Genomic DNA, 17,090 nt, shown 5'->3' on the forward strand with positions numbered 1-17,090 from the left:
GAGACCCCTGCCGTTCTTTCGATTTCTTCTCAGAACGTGTACTTGCTTTATTAGGTTGGTAAGATTGCAAAGTGCATGTAAAAACAAGAAAAGTAGCAGTTTACCTCTTACTAAACATCCTCTATTGAAGAGAAGGATATTTAATTCTCATAGACCACCCATAGACTTTAAACGTCCGGGCGGTCTGGCTCCTCCGCTGCAGTGACGTTGTAAATCGTCATTGCATACACAGCCACAGGCGGGAGCGGCTGTCAGCTGTAGTCCCCAAAGAGAAGGCAGAGATGATTTATTACTGTCTCTGCCTTCTCCATCACTGTATCCACAGCACTAAAGAAGCGCTTTGTACGCAGTAACTGGAGGAGCTGACAGAGCTTCTTCCTCAAGTGACCACTGTATATAAGGAGGCAGCAGGAGCTGCTGGGTCATAGGAGAGTTTCCCCACTGATAAACCCCCAAAACAGTAACAAAAATAAATAAAAAGAGATCATGACAGGACATAAAAATTAAGCCCAATGCATCACGAAAAAAAAGACACAAAAATGACATAAATATAAGAAGGAGACATTTTATTTTTACAGCACTTTGAGCTGCATGTACGAAAAAAAAAAACTGAAAATGTGCCTGGTCAGGAACAGGGGATAAATGCAATTTTCATACTTGCCACTAGGCCTAATATCAGAATCGTACTTTCTTTCCTTCAAATGGACATTAACAGCAACAGACTCGTTTAGACCCTATTTGTTTGTAGAGAAGTGTTATCCAATCATTCACTCATCAGGGAAAATATCACTGTGACAGGTGGAAGAGCATGGGAGCTGTGACCAGCAACTATTGTGAATGTTGGTTCCTGTGTTATCTACTTTATATACATGTGCTATATTTCTAATCCTGTCTGTGAAGATAATGAGACTGCTGAAAAGTCATCTATACAGAACATTACGTGTAAGCATAGTATAAGACCTAGAGGCCAGTGTAAAAACTGAAAAATGACAGATTTTTTTATATGGATATTAAAAAGTAAAAAAAACAAAAAAAACAGAAAGAAACATTACAAATAAAAACCTTTAAACTACAGCTCATTTTCTGATGACACATTCCCTTTAATGTTGCGTGGAGTCTTTGCACAATAGTAGGAAGAACTTTGCAGCCTGTGTGTGCATAAGATCTGAATGGTGGCCATTGAGCTACTAGCCACGTGAGTCAACTAGGAACATCAGAGGGCGCCGTAACTCGGATTTAATGGCAATATCTAGACACAGGTGTACTGTTTTGTAAATGATTGAAAAGCTGGATTGTTTTGTGTGATCTAACAGTAGTGTAAGGTTTATTCTTAAGACATCCCCTTTAATGTAGAAGCAGATCAAAGTGAGATGCAAATACCGAGGCCTCCTGAGCTGGTGTGCATAGGTCACAATGTAAAGTGCTGACATAAATACTCACACCGCCAGCAGCTCCAGGGCGCTCAGTCTGTCCTTACTGAACGTGAAGCAGTTCAGTATATTCACCACCTTCACCGCAGGGATGGCGACCATTTTCTACAAGAGAACAGTGTTAGAAATAATATCACAGTCAGGGACTAAACACCCAAAGAAATAAGAATCAGATGGGCTGAATGCTATAAAATAAAAAAGGGGGTGCACAACCCTGTGTGGCCCTCCCCGCTGCTCCCACGTGTCCCCTGACGTCTGGACACATGACCGCAGCGCTGGCATCTTAACCACCATTCTATCATTGTAGAATATATCTATTGCTTTAGTTTTTATGGTAAAAAATGAAGTCTCAAACCAAAAACAGACTGACTGGGAAGGTTGGTTGGAAGATGGCAGCCATGGGGTCATGTTTTAGGCCCCCATGGGCACCCAGAGATTGCACAGGTCCGATAAGCAACCACTGCAGCTCTGCCCCATTCAAGGGACTGTGACCAGCAGTAATACTGCTAGTATGGGGCCTTCTGTGGTGAACAATGATGGGGACTTGTCTACCAGCTGATCAGTGCGTGTGCCGAGGATGAGCATTGAAGTCCCGGATAGCCTCTTTATCCACTATGAAAACATCTGCAACCTTGTGGTACATTATACTAATACTAGTCAGGATACCAGATTGCTATCAGTGAATGACAACACTTTTGTTCACATTTACAGGCTGCAAACCCCCTAGATAGTGGTCTATCGGCACAAATCTCTATCATCACATCAACGTATCAGGTTTTGTAACTCGCTAAGCATTGCTGAGAGGGAATACAACTCAATCCACTACATAGTACTGAAACTTAGAGTTAATCCAGGGCTATTTTATTTTTTAACTTTGGGCTTAAAAACGAACAAAGCAGATAGGTGCTTCCTACCTGCCTGTTGTACCGAGCGCCGGCACAGAGTGATTGATAGCGATTCAGCTACTCCATGTCACCAGAGCAACTCTTCCTCTTTCGGGCTGCTCTGTTGATGGGGCGTGACTGATGAGTCATGCTGATTGACAGCCGGCTCCCCGCAGTTAGACAGTGGGGAACTGACTGTCAATCAGCATGACATCGGCAGAGACACCCTGTCAACAAAGCAGAAAGGAAGAGAAGCCGCTGCTCTGTCAACGTGACGTCAGAAGAAGCCGCTAAACCACCGACAGGAGCGGTCTGTGACGGCCCTGTGCCGGCGGGAGATTGGCGCGGGGGACTACAGCCTGGTAGTTAGCAACTATCGGCCTGTTAGTTCTTAGGCCCATAGAAAAAAATAATAATCCCGGGTAACCACTTTAATTACGGAGCTTGCAGGACCTATTATGTATGGAGCTCGCAGGACCTATTATGTATGGAGCTCGCAGGACCATGCCTGTATGGAGCTCGCAGGACCATGCCTGTATGGAGCTCGCAGGACCATGCCTGTATGGAGCTCGCAGGACCATGCCTGTATGGAGCTCGCAGGACCATGCCTGTATGGAGCTCGCAGGACCATGCCTGTATGGAGCTCGCAGGACCATGCCTGTATGGAGCTCGCAGGACCATGCCTGTATGGAGCTCGCAGGACCATGCCTGTATGGAGCTCGCAGGACCATGCCTGTATGGAGCTCGCAGGACCATGCCTGTATGGAGCTCGCAGGACCATGCCTGTATGGAGCTCGCAGGACCATGCCTGTATGGAGCTCGCAGGACCATGCCTGTATGGAGCTCGCAGGACCATGCCTGTATGGAGCTCGCAGGACCATGTCTGTATGGAGCTCGCAGGACCATGTCTGTATGGAGCTCACAGGACATATTATATATGGAGCTTGCAGGACCATTGATGTATGGAGCTTGCAGGACCATTGATGTATGGAGATTGCAGGACCATTGATGTATGGAGCTTGCAGGACCATTGATGTATGGAGCTTGCAGGACCATTGATGTATGGAGCTTGCAGGACCATTGATGTATGGAGCTTGCAGGACCATTGATGTATGGAGCTTGCAGTCTCTGCATCTCGACAATATTGTTCTCAATCACTAAATGCAAACTAATATTACATATGGTGGAGAATTGAAAAAGTATATAGGAAAGTTGCAGACCACCTTATTCCTGTGATCACACTTTATGTTCAGAAATCTTCTGGAAAGGCTCTTATAGGGGCTTAATTGTCAAACACACATGTGTAGAATAAGGCTCTAGAGACAGACTGTTCGGGGTCTAACCATTGAGAAGCCCATAGACCTTTAAAATAGAGTGGGATCAGCACGATGAAAGAACCATGTTACGACCATCATCATATATTGGCTCAATGGAGAAGTTTTATTTTTCCAAGGATCTAGTGCAACCACTGGTGGGAGAGGTAGCATCAAGACAATACAACTATATGACACCCGGAGCGGCTTCTCAAATGTAACTTGTAGTACTTGTCCTGATATACATCAACCTATGTATCTGATAGTATATACCGTATGTACTCACATGCTGCATCGCCTTCACTGCCTTCAGCTGAGGAACCGACCAAGAGAAATATCTTAATAGTTCAACCACCTACAGGAGAGAGACTTAATTACACAACGTTGAGAGGAGCGGCACAAGACTCTCCATGTAGATCACTGCTAATAGGAGCTTCAGAACTCAAGTACGGCTGCATTTTAAAGTCCATATTACAACCCCTTTAGCCCCCCATAGGTCTACTGAGCTGATCATTACAGGGTTTTAGGCTATTTTCTAAGGGGTACCGTTTGTCCTTCTGGAGAGTAACAAGCCAAGCCTGGCATGTCAGGGTGAGAAGACTTCTAAGACATGCAAGCTCCTCAGGGAAATTAAATATGCAAATTGTCTCTTTAGAGAGGAAGGGGACTAGAACTCTAGCGCCACCTATTGGAAGCAGTGATGCTAAAAGTCAAAATCGACACTAATGAGCCTTGCAATATGATTAAAATTTAAATCCAAACCAGAATCTCAATTTGCTTACACAGTGTTTCAGGCTGTTTCCCCTCATCAGTGAAAAGTATGAGATCTGATTTGGCTAGGTGAGAGGCTATGGACTGGGGTCTATGGAGTAATGTTTCTCCTTGTGGAGAATGACATTCCAAGCCTGGCATGTCAGAGTGAGGAGACTTATAAGACATGCATGCTCCTCTGGGAAATTAAATATGCAAATGGTCTTTTGAGAGAGGAAAAGGCTATTTTCTAAGAAGAAATCGTAACTGCCAAGAAAGCATGGTGAAACATACCTCTTCTAGACGTACTATGCAAGGAAACAACCAAGCCCAGGTAGTAGACACCGCGTCCAAACACGGGGCGGATGTGAATGAACAGCGGTATCCCAGAGCGGAGCTTTTTTTTAGTGACACATTCCCGATTTACCTTACCTGCTCACAGGAAAAATATCCATGTACATTCTCCAAGGCCTTGACTTTATAATCTGTAACCACAGCCTGCGGACAGGAAAGAGACAAAGAAATGATCAGGAAGAGACTGGTCAATATACCACGTTACTGCTATTTTTATGGGTGTTCACATGGGATTTACAGGGAAATTTCCCGCACAATTCGCTACGTTTCTGATGCAGTGAAAGTCCACAGAATATATTCACATCCACAGATCAGGCGAACCTCCAGTGCAGATTCCTCCGAATGAGAACGCGGCTATTTCTATCACAGACAGACAAATTTCCGCACACAAATCCAAGGAAGAAAATACGATCCTGTGTGGACGGACACAGACTTATTAAAAAAAAAAAAAAAAGATTTAAGACTTTTGCACTTTATGTACGAAAACAGAGGACTCGGGCGTCCTAACCCTGCAGAAGAGATACCCAACGGACTGACGTCACTGTGCCTGTATGTGGTCGCACCATGGCTGAAGACAGTCACCTTACACGACTGACATATTAGGATGGTCACTGTACATGTAGGGTGGGTAAAAGCCAGAAGATCAAATCTTACAACTTCTGTCTCACCTAAAATCCCAGAGAGCAAGGAAGACTGTACAGGATCCATCATGGTGACAATCTCTGACAGCGGCATTTAACACGGGCCGGCGGGGAGCGAGTCATTGCTTCTGCCCATCGGCGTCCCCATGACGTGATCGTGGTGCACCGATGGGTTGTCCTGACAGCCAGGGGTCTGCTGAGGACCCCCGTGCATGTCATTACTGAGCCCCTGTGAACGCAGGCCCAAGTCCGGTGTTCATAGAAGATCGTGATTTCTGCTACACATAGCAGTGCTGATTGGATGATCACAGCCGCAACTTTTCAATACAGTAAATATATATATATATTTTTTTAAGTTAATACCACCCCCCTTTTGCCCTATTAAAAATAAAACAATTAAAAAAAAAAACGCATATTTGGTATTGCTGAGTTCTGAATTGTCAAATTTATCAAAATATAAAATAAATTAAATTGATCCGATCGGTAAACAGCGTAACGAGAAAAAGAAATCAAAACGCCAGAATTAATTTTTTTTGGGCCGCTGCAACATTGCGATAACAGACAACCAAAACCTTGTATCTACCCCAAAATCGTATCAATAAAAACATCAGCTCATCGCGCAAAAAATAAGCCCTCACCCAGCCCCAGATCACGAAAAATGAAAACTTAAGGGGTTTCGGAAAATGGTGGAAAAAGTAATAATTTTTTTTCCTTTACAAAAAATTTTATACGTTTGGTATCTGGTTACTCGTACTACTGACCTAATGAATTATATTGCCAGATCAGTTGTACTTTATAGAGAACATGGTAAATAAAAAACACAAAAAACAATTGTGAGATTGCACTTTTTTTTTTTAAATTTCAACGCACTTGGGAATTTTTTTCCAGTGTACTATATGGTAAAAAAAAATGGTGTACAACTTGTCCCGCAAAAAAAACAAGCCCTCATACGGCTATGTGGACGAAAAAAATAAAAAAGGTATGGCTCTTGGAAGAAGGGGAGCAAAAACGCAAAATCGCAAGGTCCTGAAGGAGTTAAACAAGCTTAACAATCCATTTCACCAGAAGAGATTGGCAACTTGCTTACACTTTGGCTGATTGTCAGGATAAGGCCACAGCCCCACTCACTATCAGTATTCAGTCAGTATTTTTTCTCAGGAGTGGGAGCCAAAACCAGGAGTGGGTGATAAATGCAGAATTGGTGACTTGTTTCTATTATACTTTTTCTCTGATTGTTCCTCACCTGGTTTTGGCTCCGACTCCTGAGAAAAAATACTGACCAAATACTGATCAAATACTGATAGTGGGGCCGTGGCCTAAGAGCGCTCCTGGGAGAGGCCAGTGTAAATGTTCCCCTTTAGGAGCGAGCACAGCTTGCATTTCATTGCCGCAGCAGCTTTGCATTATTGCACCTTCTATTATGGCATCTAGAAGGTTTTTATGGTGTTTTTTAGGATTTTTGCAAAAAAAAAGCAGAGAATGTGATAAAGAAAGAAGCATTAATTACCCTTTGAATCTGATGTTTAATGATGTATCTGACCGCTGCAGCCAATTACAGCCCTCAGAGGTGACAGTTGCATGTTTGGCACAAGATCTAAGAATAGCGACTGACTGCAGCTGTCATGCGAGTACTGGATGGGAAGATATAATTTGTGGTACAAGTGAGGACCACCGCTGCCTGAGCACAAGGATAGCGAGGATTTTAATGGATAAGTGTCATTTCTTTATTGCATAGTACCTACTCTGTGCAAACTCTTGAAAAATCTTAGAAAACTCCTTTAAATTGAGATGCTGTGTCTACGACAGACCAAAGTACTATTCCTCTGCGACCAACCAAGATGGATCTTATATATATAAAAACACAAGGATGAGTCAAAATAATCCGCACTTGGTAGAGTTTATTTTCATCAAGTTAAATATCATTTTTCGGACATAATCTCCCAGTTTTTCAATAGATTTTGTCCATCTGTGCGGAAGCTTTCATATTCCCCCATTAAAAAAATATTTTCGGCTGAGCTGCGTGCTGCACCGCTGTCTTCCCCTCTTCATCAGATGTGAATCTTCGTCCTTGTAGTTCTTTTTTAGGGGGAAATAATCCGCCGTCCCCGGTCTATACACCGGAGTCCGTTCCCGCTCAATGTTGTCATCAGTCGTGGACATGGACGGGCATACGGCTCCTTCTTCATGGCTGTCACTTGTGCCTCCTTCCTTGAACTTCTGTCCTTTCACACACACTACTTCCTGACAAGAAACTTTCTCCATACTGCGCGCAAAGTCTTCGAGAAATATCGGCACCAGACACACTGACAGACCACAAAAAAACACAAATCAATACACGCTGCTCTTCTTTTGTGCAAATCACAAGTGTGGCAGACATTGTTTTTCGCACCCCAGACACCAATGTACTGACGTAACACATTCAACCCTGTGCAGCAGTGACTGGGGAGACAGCGACCTGGTATGGAAAGTGCCGATAAGACAGTGCGGCCAACAGAAGTTTGAATATAACCGGAATGTGGAAACTTTTTGACTAAGTATTAAAGGGGTTGTCCAGTACTTTTAAAAATAGCCCAATGTGTTTTTATGCTGAATAGAAGCTTCTTTCTAATTACCTCCTGGTGCTGTTTCTGCCTGTGAGCGCCGCCATCGGTGGCCGCTCACAGGCAGCACGTGACCCCCGGCTGCAGCCGGCTGTGACATCCACTGATGTCACGACAAGTCCAGGCTGCAGCCGGGGGTCCCTCTTCCACGTTCCACAACCCAGCAGCCACTACGGGGACCCCAGTGCTGAGTCATGCCTCACTTGACGTGACGTCAGCGGGGGGGTCACGTGCTGCCTGTGAGGGGCCACCGATAGCGCCGCTCACAGGCAGAAACAGCACCAGGAGGTAATTAGAAAGAAGCTTCTATTTATCATTAAAACACACTGGCATATTTTTAAAAGTACTGGAAAACCCTTTTAAATACATTAAAATAATAGCAGGAGCCATGGGAAAATCCAAAAAATTTGAACACTTGATCTACCTCCCACTATCTTCATCAGGGGGTATATACACCGTATGGCGGTGATGTCCACAGCGACATTACATTACTTAGGTCATGTATAAAGGATGTGTGCATTGTGCAATGGCTCCGGAGCTGTATGCATAGAGCGCCCTGCAATGTACATGTACCTTTCTGACTTCATCCAGCACCATCTCAAATGACTTCTTATCCATGGCTGCGCTTTTATCTTTCTTACAGGAGCATCCAATATGTAAAAAGTTCAGTGAGTTGTTTTCTTCGTTGGCTCCTGTGCTGCCGGTTATTACAGAGCGTTATAAGCACCAGGAGCCCATGATCACAGAGGTTTTCTCCAGCAGGACGCACATTTATAAAATGCTGCAATCTGAAAAGAAGATGGAGGAACTGATCAAATGAGAATGATGATCTGTACAGAAGGAGCCATCTATAGTGTACATCTCGGGTATAGCTAACTTTGGTGGTGCTGAGTAGATCCCATATGGCTCCTATCATATCCTACGCCTCGGGTATTGCTAACTTTGGTGGTGCTGAGTAGATCCCCCGGCTTCTATCATATCCTACGCCTCAGGTATAACTAACTTTGGTGGTGCTGGGTAGATCCCCCTTGGCTCCTATCATATCCTACACCTTGGGTATAGCTAATTTTGGTGGTGCTGGGTAGATCCCCACTGGCTCCTATCATATCCTACACCTCGGGTATAGCTAATTTTGGTGGTGCTGGGTAGATCCCCACTGGCTCCTATCATATCCTACACCTCGGGTATAGCTAATTTTGGTGGTGCTGGGTAGATCCCCACTGGCTCCTATCATATCCTACACCTTGGGTATAGCTAATTTTGGTGGTGCTGGGTAGATCCCCACTGGCTCCTATCATATCCTACACCTTGGGTATAGCTAATTTTGGTGGTGCTGGGTAGATCCCCACTGGCTCCTATCATATCCTACACCTCGGGTATAGCTAATTTTGGTGGTGCTGGGTAGATCCCCACTAGCTCCTATCATAGCCTACACATTGGGTATTGCTAACTTTGGTGGTGCTGGGTAGATCCCCACTGGCTCCTATCATATCCTACACCTCGGGTATAGCTAATTTTGGTGGTGCTGGGTAGATCCCCACTAGCTCCTATCATAGCCTACACATTGGGTATTGCTAACTTTGGTGGTGCTGGGTAGATACCCCTGACTCCTATCATAGCCTACACCTTGGGTATAACTAACTTTGGTGGAGCTGGGTAGGCCCCCTCTGATCCTCTCACAACTTCACTTGGGAGACAAGGAAACGGACATATGAAAGTCAATTAACCGTCTTCATCTCTCCCAAATGATAACGAGAAAACACAACAGAATCCTAAAAGGCGCATGGATCGGACTCGTCATTCTGGGGATAGGAAGGTCTGCAATTAATGTAGAAATGTATAGTGATAAATGTAGCACGCTTTACCCACTGCCTGCAGATCGGAGGTACAAGAATAAAGGTGTTGTCTTAAAAAAAAAAAAAAAAAGAAAACAGCCAACGGGAGGGAGGGAGTGTGTAATAAAATAGTTAAAGGAGCCTGCCTGCTAAATCCTCCACTGCTTCAGCACTCCAGTGCTCTCCGCCAGTCCTTATTTACTTAGCTACAGCAGTGACATCCCATTGACAGATTTAACACTGCAGCCAATCACTACTGAAAACAATCACCGGGAGGAGCAGTGGAAAGTCGGTTCTGTTATTTTTAACCCTTAGAAAAACTATAGGGAAAAAAAATATTCTCCGAAGCCCCTTTAAGATGGAAGTGTTCCTTTAAATATAGCACCAAAACCAGTGTGAAAAATCAGCACGTTGGGCGGACTAGCACATACACTTTTGCCTCTTATGGAAGAATAAAGGCCCCCATACATATTAGGTAAGTGGACTGGACTAGCTGATTTTGGCCGACAATCTATGTTTATCAGGGCCTCCCGACCCTCCTCTGACAAAGAAGGAGAAAAGAAAAGAAGGATTCTGCCAGTCACACAAAGGGAGCAGCCACGCGAAGACTTACAGCCACGGGGAAAGCGCAGCCACGCTGGGGTGAGCAGTGTGCTCCTGTGTATGGGGGAGTCAGGGGAGAGAGCTGCCTGCTGAACAATTCTTTCACCAAGTGCTATCTAATATGTCAGGGGACTTAGAGGGAAGTCATCGTCAGAGATTGTACAATTGTTCAAGTCAGGTTTTTGTTTTAAATATAGTTAATATTTTGGGCATTTTTTTTTACAAAACAAATTATGTATTTAAAAAAAAAATAAATAAATCTTACAATTTTTCACACTGGCCAGTAGGAATTTTTGAGAGTCAATACTTCCAGTTTCAGGAAATAACACATGTACATAGTCACAATGGTCTGATCCTGACCCAAACGTTTATTTTGTTGTGTTTAATGAGCGTGTACAAAGGTAATTGTGAAGGGAGAGGGAGCAGGTGAGCTGTGACATCATCTATTGATAGATTCAGTGTTATCAGCCATGTACAGAGCTGTTACTGGTCATTGCATTCCTGCCTCTGATAATAATGAGCCTGCTGAAAACTCTTCCTGAAATGACAATAAGAATGACTCCAACAAAAGCCCTAGTGACCACTGTGAAAATTGCAAGATTAATTTTTTTTTTCTCCTTTTTTCAATAGAGATCTTGACATGAAAAAAAAACCAATGCCAATATTTCTTTAAAAATAAAAGTAACAAAAAACGCTGATTTACGCAATAGGTGATTTTCTGATGATAACCCTTTAAGACTGGCCATAATCTTTAGCTAGCTGGTGGCCAGACACTGTTTTGAAGAGATTTTCCCTCTATACTCCCCATACACATATACATTTGGCTCAGCTATTCCAACAGGGAGAGGGGAGTAGATGGCTGACACACATATCTGCTGGACCTTCATATTGTAGCCCAACATCACGAATCTTTTTTACTCCATGACATCTGCAGTTGGAGGGAGACCATGGCGCCCACCATACACAATAGATTGTGGGCAGATTTCGCCAGGTTCGGACAATATCCATCTCATGTGTACGCTCCGCTAAGCCCAGAGGCGGACGGGGACGTTAGAAAGTTACCTGTGGTCATCGGTATCAAGATCATTGGTCAACAGCTGCGTGTCGATGGCCTCCTTAGTTCTTAATGGAGGATTTCATGCTTGACACCAGATCCTATATAAAAACACATTTAATTCATTAATGTAGTGAATATTTATAGGGACACATTATCACACATACAGTCCTGCTCATCATTATTGGCAGCCATGAAGGTTGAGTACATAATGTGGAATATCTCCTGATAAAAATGAATCAAGTGAAAACTTTTTTTTGTATAGATATACCATAATTTAAAACAAAAAACAGTGGGAGCGAAAAATAGAAAAACCTAAAGCTTTCTGTGTCACTGGTATTGGCACCTTTTACATTAATTTAGTATGGAAACATATTTTGACTCCTGTAGTAAATCACAAAAGAAATTCACCTGTGTTTAATTGTTGGTGCCCATGTGACATAAATTAGCCAATGAATGATGACTTCAGTGTTTTAAAACGCCACATGGCAGTCCCTGTTCCTTGGTCACAATGGTGAAGACAAAGGAGCTGTCTGAGGACATCAGAACTGCTATTATTAGCAAACATAAGACTTCCAAAGGGAATAAGGCCATCTCCAAAGATTTTGGTTTCCCAGTTTCAACAGTGCGCAATGTTATTAAGAAGTTTGCAAAGCATGAAACAGAGGGAAAGAGGAAAACTGACAAGAGATGTCTTCAAAGGTTTGTGCGAATGGTGGAAAAAACACCACATCAAACATCTAAGGCCAACCTGGAACAGTCTGGGTCATGGTTTCAACAAGTACAATACGCCACACACTAAACCAAGCAGAGCTTTATGGGTGAATGCCAAGGAAGAAACCATTGCTGAAGAAAAGACATAAAAAGGAACTACTGATCTTTGCCAAAGAGTACCTTGACAAACCACAATCCTTCTGGGAAAATGCTTCTGTGGACAGATGAAACAAAAATATGGCTTTTTGGCAAGGCAACGTAACAGTTTGTTTACAGTTGGCGCAATGAAGCTTATAAAGAAAAGAATACTTTACCAACAGTTAAGCATGGTGGAGGATCCATAATGATGTGGGGTTGCTTTGCTGCGTCTGGTACTAGAGGCCTTGACCGTATCACAGGAATCATGAAATCAGAGAATTATCAAGAGGTTTTAGAGCGAAATTTTCTACCTAGTGTAAGAAAAATTGATTTGAGTTGAAGATCATTGGTCGTCCAGCAAGACAATGACCCAAAGCACACATCCAAAAGTACACAGGAATGGTTGAAAAAAAAAAAGAAATGGACTTTTTTAAAATGGCCAGCAATGAGTCCTAACCTCAATCCCATTGAAAATCTTTGGGGTGAGCTGAAATCTGCCATTGGGAAAAAGAACCCTGCAAACATTAAAGAGCTTGAACAAACTGCAAAGGAAGAGTGGGAGAAAATTCCAGCTGAGAAGTGCAAGAAGCTTATAGATGGCTACAAGAAACGTCTGGAGGCTGTCAGCAATGCCAAAGGGTGGGCAACCAAGTATTAATTAGGGGGTGCCTTTATTGCTGCACATGCAGTTTATTCAGTTTTTTTCATTGAAATTGCAACATGGAAGTAGAAAAAAAATGTTTTATTGTTGTATTACTTTGGACCACTAATTAAAAGATCCCGAGGATATAACTTTGGTACATTTCCATTTATTTCTGAAGATATTGTGCAGTCTATGAAAAAAATGAAGGGGTGCCAATAATAGTGAGCAGCACTGTAAACCATTTCTATCTACATACAATCTGATGGTAACGATAAAGAAGGTGAACACGGGTTTATCCGCTATTGGAAACTGGAATTCTCCATCTGTAGGATTCGCTGGGATTTCTTGACATACAGAGGTGACCTGATCATGTCAGAGTTTACATACAGTAGATCATTTACCCAAGTATCAAGACTTCACTAATGGGGTTTTCCAGGGTCAGAAAATCCCTTTCCCTTGACGTAGTTTGTTTTCTTTTAAAATGTCGCTCTACTCACCCTCCCCGGGTCCAGCGCTGAGTCTCTGCAGCAGATCAGTGAGCACAGTGGCTCTGCCAATAGACAGCACGAGTCGCTCAAAGTCATTGAGCTCACTGATTGGCTGCAGCGAAGTCAGCACTGCAGACAATAAGTGCTCTGTGAGCAACAGTAGAGACTCAGCGCTGGACAAGGGGAGGGTGAGCGAACCATAGTTTGTGCTTTTTTGTGCAATAAGAGCTAAGTTGATCACTAGCAGAGCAGAAGTAATACAGTGATCTAAGATCTAATGACTTGGTGGTCAGATGCCACCACTCAGAAAGCGGTGACATATCCTGGAGATATAGGTCATCACTTTGTACAGTGGGATTACTGGTTTTAATATAAAACGTGTAGTCAGGGAATCCCATATAACTGATCCTTTAACCCAATAATGCCCCAGTTTCATAAAAGCTCAGCGTTCGGTCGTGGGCTTCAATACTACATTGTTGTGAAGCTCCTGATCCGACAATCTTCCTGACTGTCACAGACCAAAATGATGACCTTGAATATTGTGTGAAGGGCAAATATCGGTAGGGGGTAGAATAAGAAGCTGAGAGAACGGCTCCAACAATCAGTCAGCGACACATGGCTTCTACATCAGTGATTGCAGAGCAGCCTCCATTGCCTTCTCTGCCGAGTCACCCCGATCACAACGCTCTCCGCTATCGGCACAAACCTGAAGCTACTGTTAAATCCCTGTCCTGACAGCAGCAGGGTCACCCTGGAGGAAGCGACAGCCACGTGGTGACATTATTTAGGACCTGCCCTGCTTCTTGTGGGGTCATGTAATATAGCGAGCCGGCTGTAGAAAGTTGCTTGTAAACAAAAAGTTTATTACAAAGTTACTAAATCTTGGAATTTCTTGCAATCAGTGAATGGAAACATTGTTTGGAGGCTGAACACTAGCAATCGCTGGTGCCAAATATGTGCGAATATAAAAATAATATGGAAAGTATTGCCGGACTATCGGTCACTGTCTGCAACAATGTAAGAGTGCTTTGTTTTTGTTTTTTTTATTTCCTCCTCAGGCTGTGTGCCCACGTAGCGTTTTTCAAGCGTTTATGCTGCGGAATTTCCGCAGCGGAAACGCTTGTGAAACGCATGGTAATCCGCACCCCATGGTCCCCAAGGGGATTCTGCATGTTCTATGCACATGCTGCGGATTTTTCCGCAGCGTTTATGGTGCGTACAAAAATCCGCAGCATGTCATTTAATTTTGCGGAAGCGCAGCGGAACTCCCGCCATTGACTTGCATTGAGACGCACAGAAACCGCGACTGTACATTTTTACAAGCGGCTTCTATGCGTCTCTATGTGCGGATGGTACCCAGTTCTGGAGGAGAGGAGACTCTCATCCAGACCTGGGTACCATTGTACCTGTAAAAAAAGAATAAAATAACAAATAAAGTTTATACTCACCTGTCCGGCGTCTTCTCTCTGAATGCCAGCAGCGCTGAAGGACCTTCGGTGACGTCACAGTCATGTGACCGCAGGCCCTTCACCGCTCTGTCTCGCGATATGCCGGCAGCCGGGAACCAGCCAGGAAGCAGCGCTGCAGCCACGCCGGGGCCTCGGGGGTGAGTATAGCTTTATTTGTTTTATTTTTTACGGTTCACGCTGTATAAATCCATGCTGTTTGCATGGATTTATACAGTGTGACCTAGTTGTCAAGCACTTTCCAAGTGATGCTATCGCCTGGAAAGTGCTTGTCAATCTGCATGCGGAAACGCATGTGAACCCGCATGTATTCTGCAGGAAAAACGCATGTACAATCCGCATGCGTTTTTTCTGCCAGGGAGATGCAGAAATGCTGCAGAAATTTTCTGCTTCATTTCTGCATCGTGGGCACATAGCCTCACAGCCCAAATCCAGAAAAAAAGAACAAATTACTTATTACTTCTTATTTTATGCATTTTCCATCAATTATACAAGAGGGGAAGGAGAATATTAGAATCTTTAAATGTGGAACAAACTGAGACCAGAATTAAAATAACTTCATTTTATCATTATTATATATTATTCATTAAACCCACAGCGGCATTTACTACTGATCCCCTCACAAAAACGGTGCGGTAACGTCACACATAGCAAAAGGCAAAACAATCATTTTATTTATATAGTGCAAACATATCCTGCACCACTCTCCAATGTCCATGTAAGGGTGTTCTCTTCTGGAGACTTTTTTTTTTCTTTAACTGCATGGGGCTGAGAATCATTTTTGCTATGCGGTTTCATTAAAAACTTTGGACTCTTTTGCTTTAACAGGCGCTTTGTTTCCCTGTACAATCAGCTTTGTGTGATCATCGTCAAATCATCTGAGAGAAGCACAGAAAACAAACAAATAAAAGACATAAAAACTCCCCCATCAGACCATTATAGCGAGCTGACAGATTCTCAGTTAACTCATTCTATAGTCTGCAATCGACAGTGCAACACCGAGGCTATAGAAGGCAAACGGTACACAACTTTTAGTGAGATCCAATTACAAAGATGACTTTTTTAATCCCCAAATAACAAAGGTGGACAAACCCCTTGAAGCTGCAGATATTTTTCAGTTTGTGTGAATGAGATTTCTTAATATCTCATGCACAATTCTGGTACAGTAATTCATAGCAGAGTTTCCATAAATGAAAAAAATAAAAAAGGTGTTTTCTACACATAAAAGAAAAAAAAAATTATACTAAGAGTTCTGAAAAAAAGAACAAACAAAAGACATGTTGTATGAACCCAGCCTAGAAGTGAAACTGAGCAAAACTACAGAGCTAAATAAAAGGGTGAATCACTGTGTACATTTCATCTTCTTCCTCCACTGTACATAAAGGGAGAGTGTCCGCTTATACAGTGCTGTGGAGTCAGTAAGCCAAACCTCCGACTCCACGACTCTGACTCCCTCATACATGGCTCATGTTTAAGTGATAAATTTACTGTACCACAGATTCATCTCAGCTAAAAGTCTAGACCCTTAGATCAGGAATAGGACCGACATTTCATAACTTTCCAAAATTCTTATGAAAAAATATTCCCCACAAACTGCATTGAACTACTGTACCCAATTTATTATATATTTTAGGAGTCGGAATCGGTTCATTTTATACCGACTCCACCAAAATGGGCTCCGACTCCACAGCCCTGCGCTTATGGTGACTTCTTTAAACTGTACCCAACTATGGGGCACACATACAGTACGATTTTTTGTGTAATGGCAAGCAGTGCGCCCGTCCTTACTTTCCATGCCAAGTAATGTGGTAATAACATAAATTCTCGCCATGCTGGGAGCATCCGCTGGGCCTCATATGACACATATTAAGTCCAGTATCTTTCCCTCCTCCTTCAAACAAGCCATCATAACCCCCCACCTAACAAACCATCCCTCAACCAGAACTGCACTGCTAACTACAGACCGGTGTCTAATCTTCCCTTCATCTCTAAACTCCTGGAACGCTTGGTCCACTCTCCCCTAATCCACTATCTCTCAGATAACTCCATTCTTGACCCTTTACAATCTGGTTTCCGCTCCTTACACTCCACTGAATCTCCAGAATCCGAACTTTTCTCACCTTTGAAACTGCTAAAACTCTTACTGTCGCTCTTATTCACTCTCATCTGGACTACTG

At 43.2% G+C, this 17,090-nt stretch overlaps 1 protein-coding gene across 3 annotated transcripts in view; it reads right to left on the bottom strand.

Annotated features, from left to right (window-relative positions):
* PROSER1 (proline and serine rich 1) overlaps window positions 1–17,090 on the bottom strand; it is a 71,390-nt gene that overhangs the window by 52,559 nt on the left and 1,741 nt on the right. For all 3 annotated transcript variants that reach the window (XM_073662577.1, XM_073662578.1, XM_073662579.1), the window contains exons 2-6: window positions 11,473–11,565; window positions 8,546–8,760; window positions 4,810–4,875; window positions 3,914–3,982; window positions 1,441–1,535 (exon numbers count right to left, since the gene is read on the bottom strand). In XM_073662577.1, coding sequence (XP_073518678.1) covers window positions 1,441–1,535; window positions 3,914–3,982; window positions 4,810–4,875; window positions 8,546–8,590 — 275 coding nt within the window. In that variant the 5' untranslated portion in view covers window positions 8,591–8,760; window positions 11,473–11,565. The remainder of the gene's footprint in view (window positions 1–1,440; window positions 1,536–3,913; window positions 3,983–4,809; window positions 4,876–8,545; window positions 8,761–11,472; window positions 11,566–17,090) is intronic.

The sequence above is a fragment of the Phyllobates terribilis genome, unplaced genomic scaffold (genome assembly GCF_046119375.1).
Source record: "Phyllobates terribilis strain yellow unplaced genomic scaffold, ASM4611937v1 Scaffold_2__4_contigs__length_985480577, whole genome shotgun sequence".
Classification (NCBI taxonomy): domain Eukaryota; kingdom Metazoa; phylum Chordata; class Amphibia; order Anura; family Dendrobatidae; genus Phyllobates; species Phyllobates terribilis.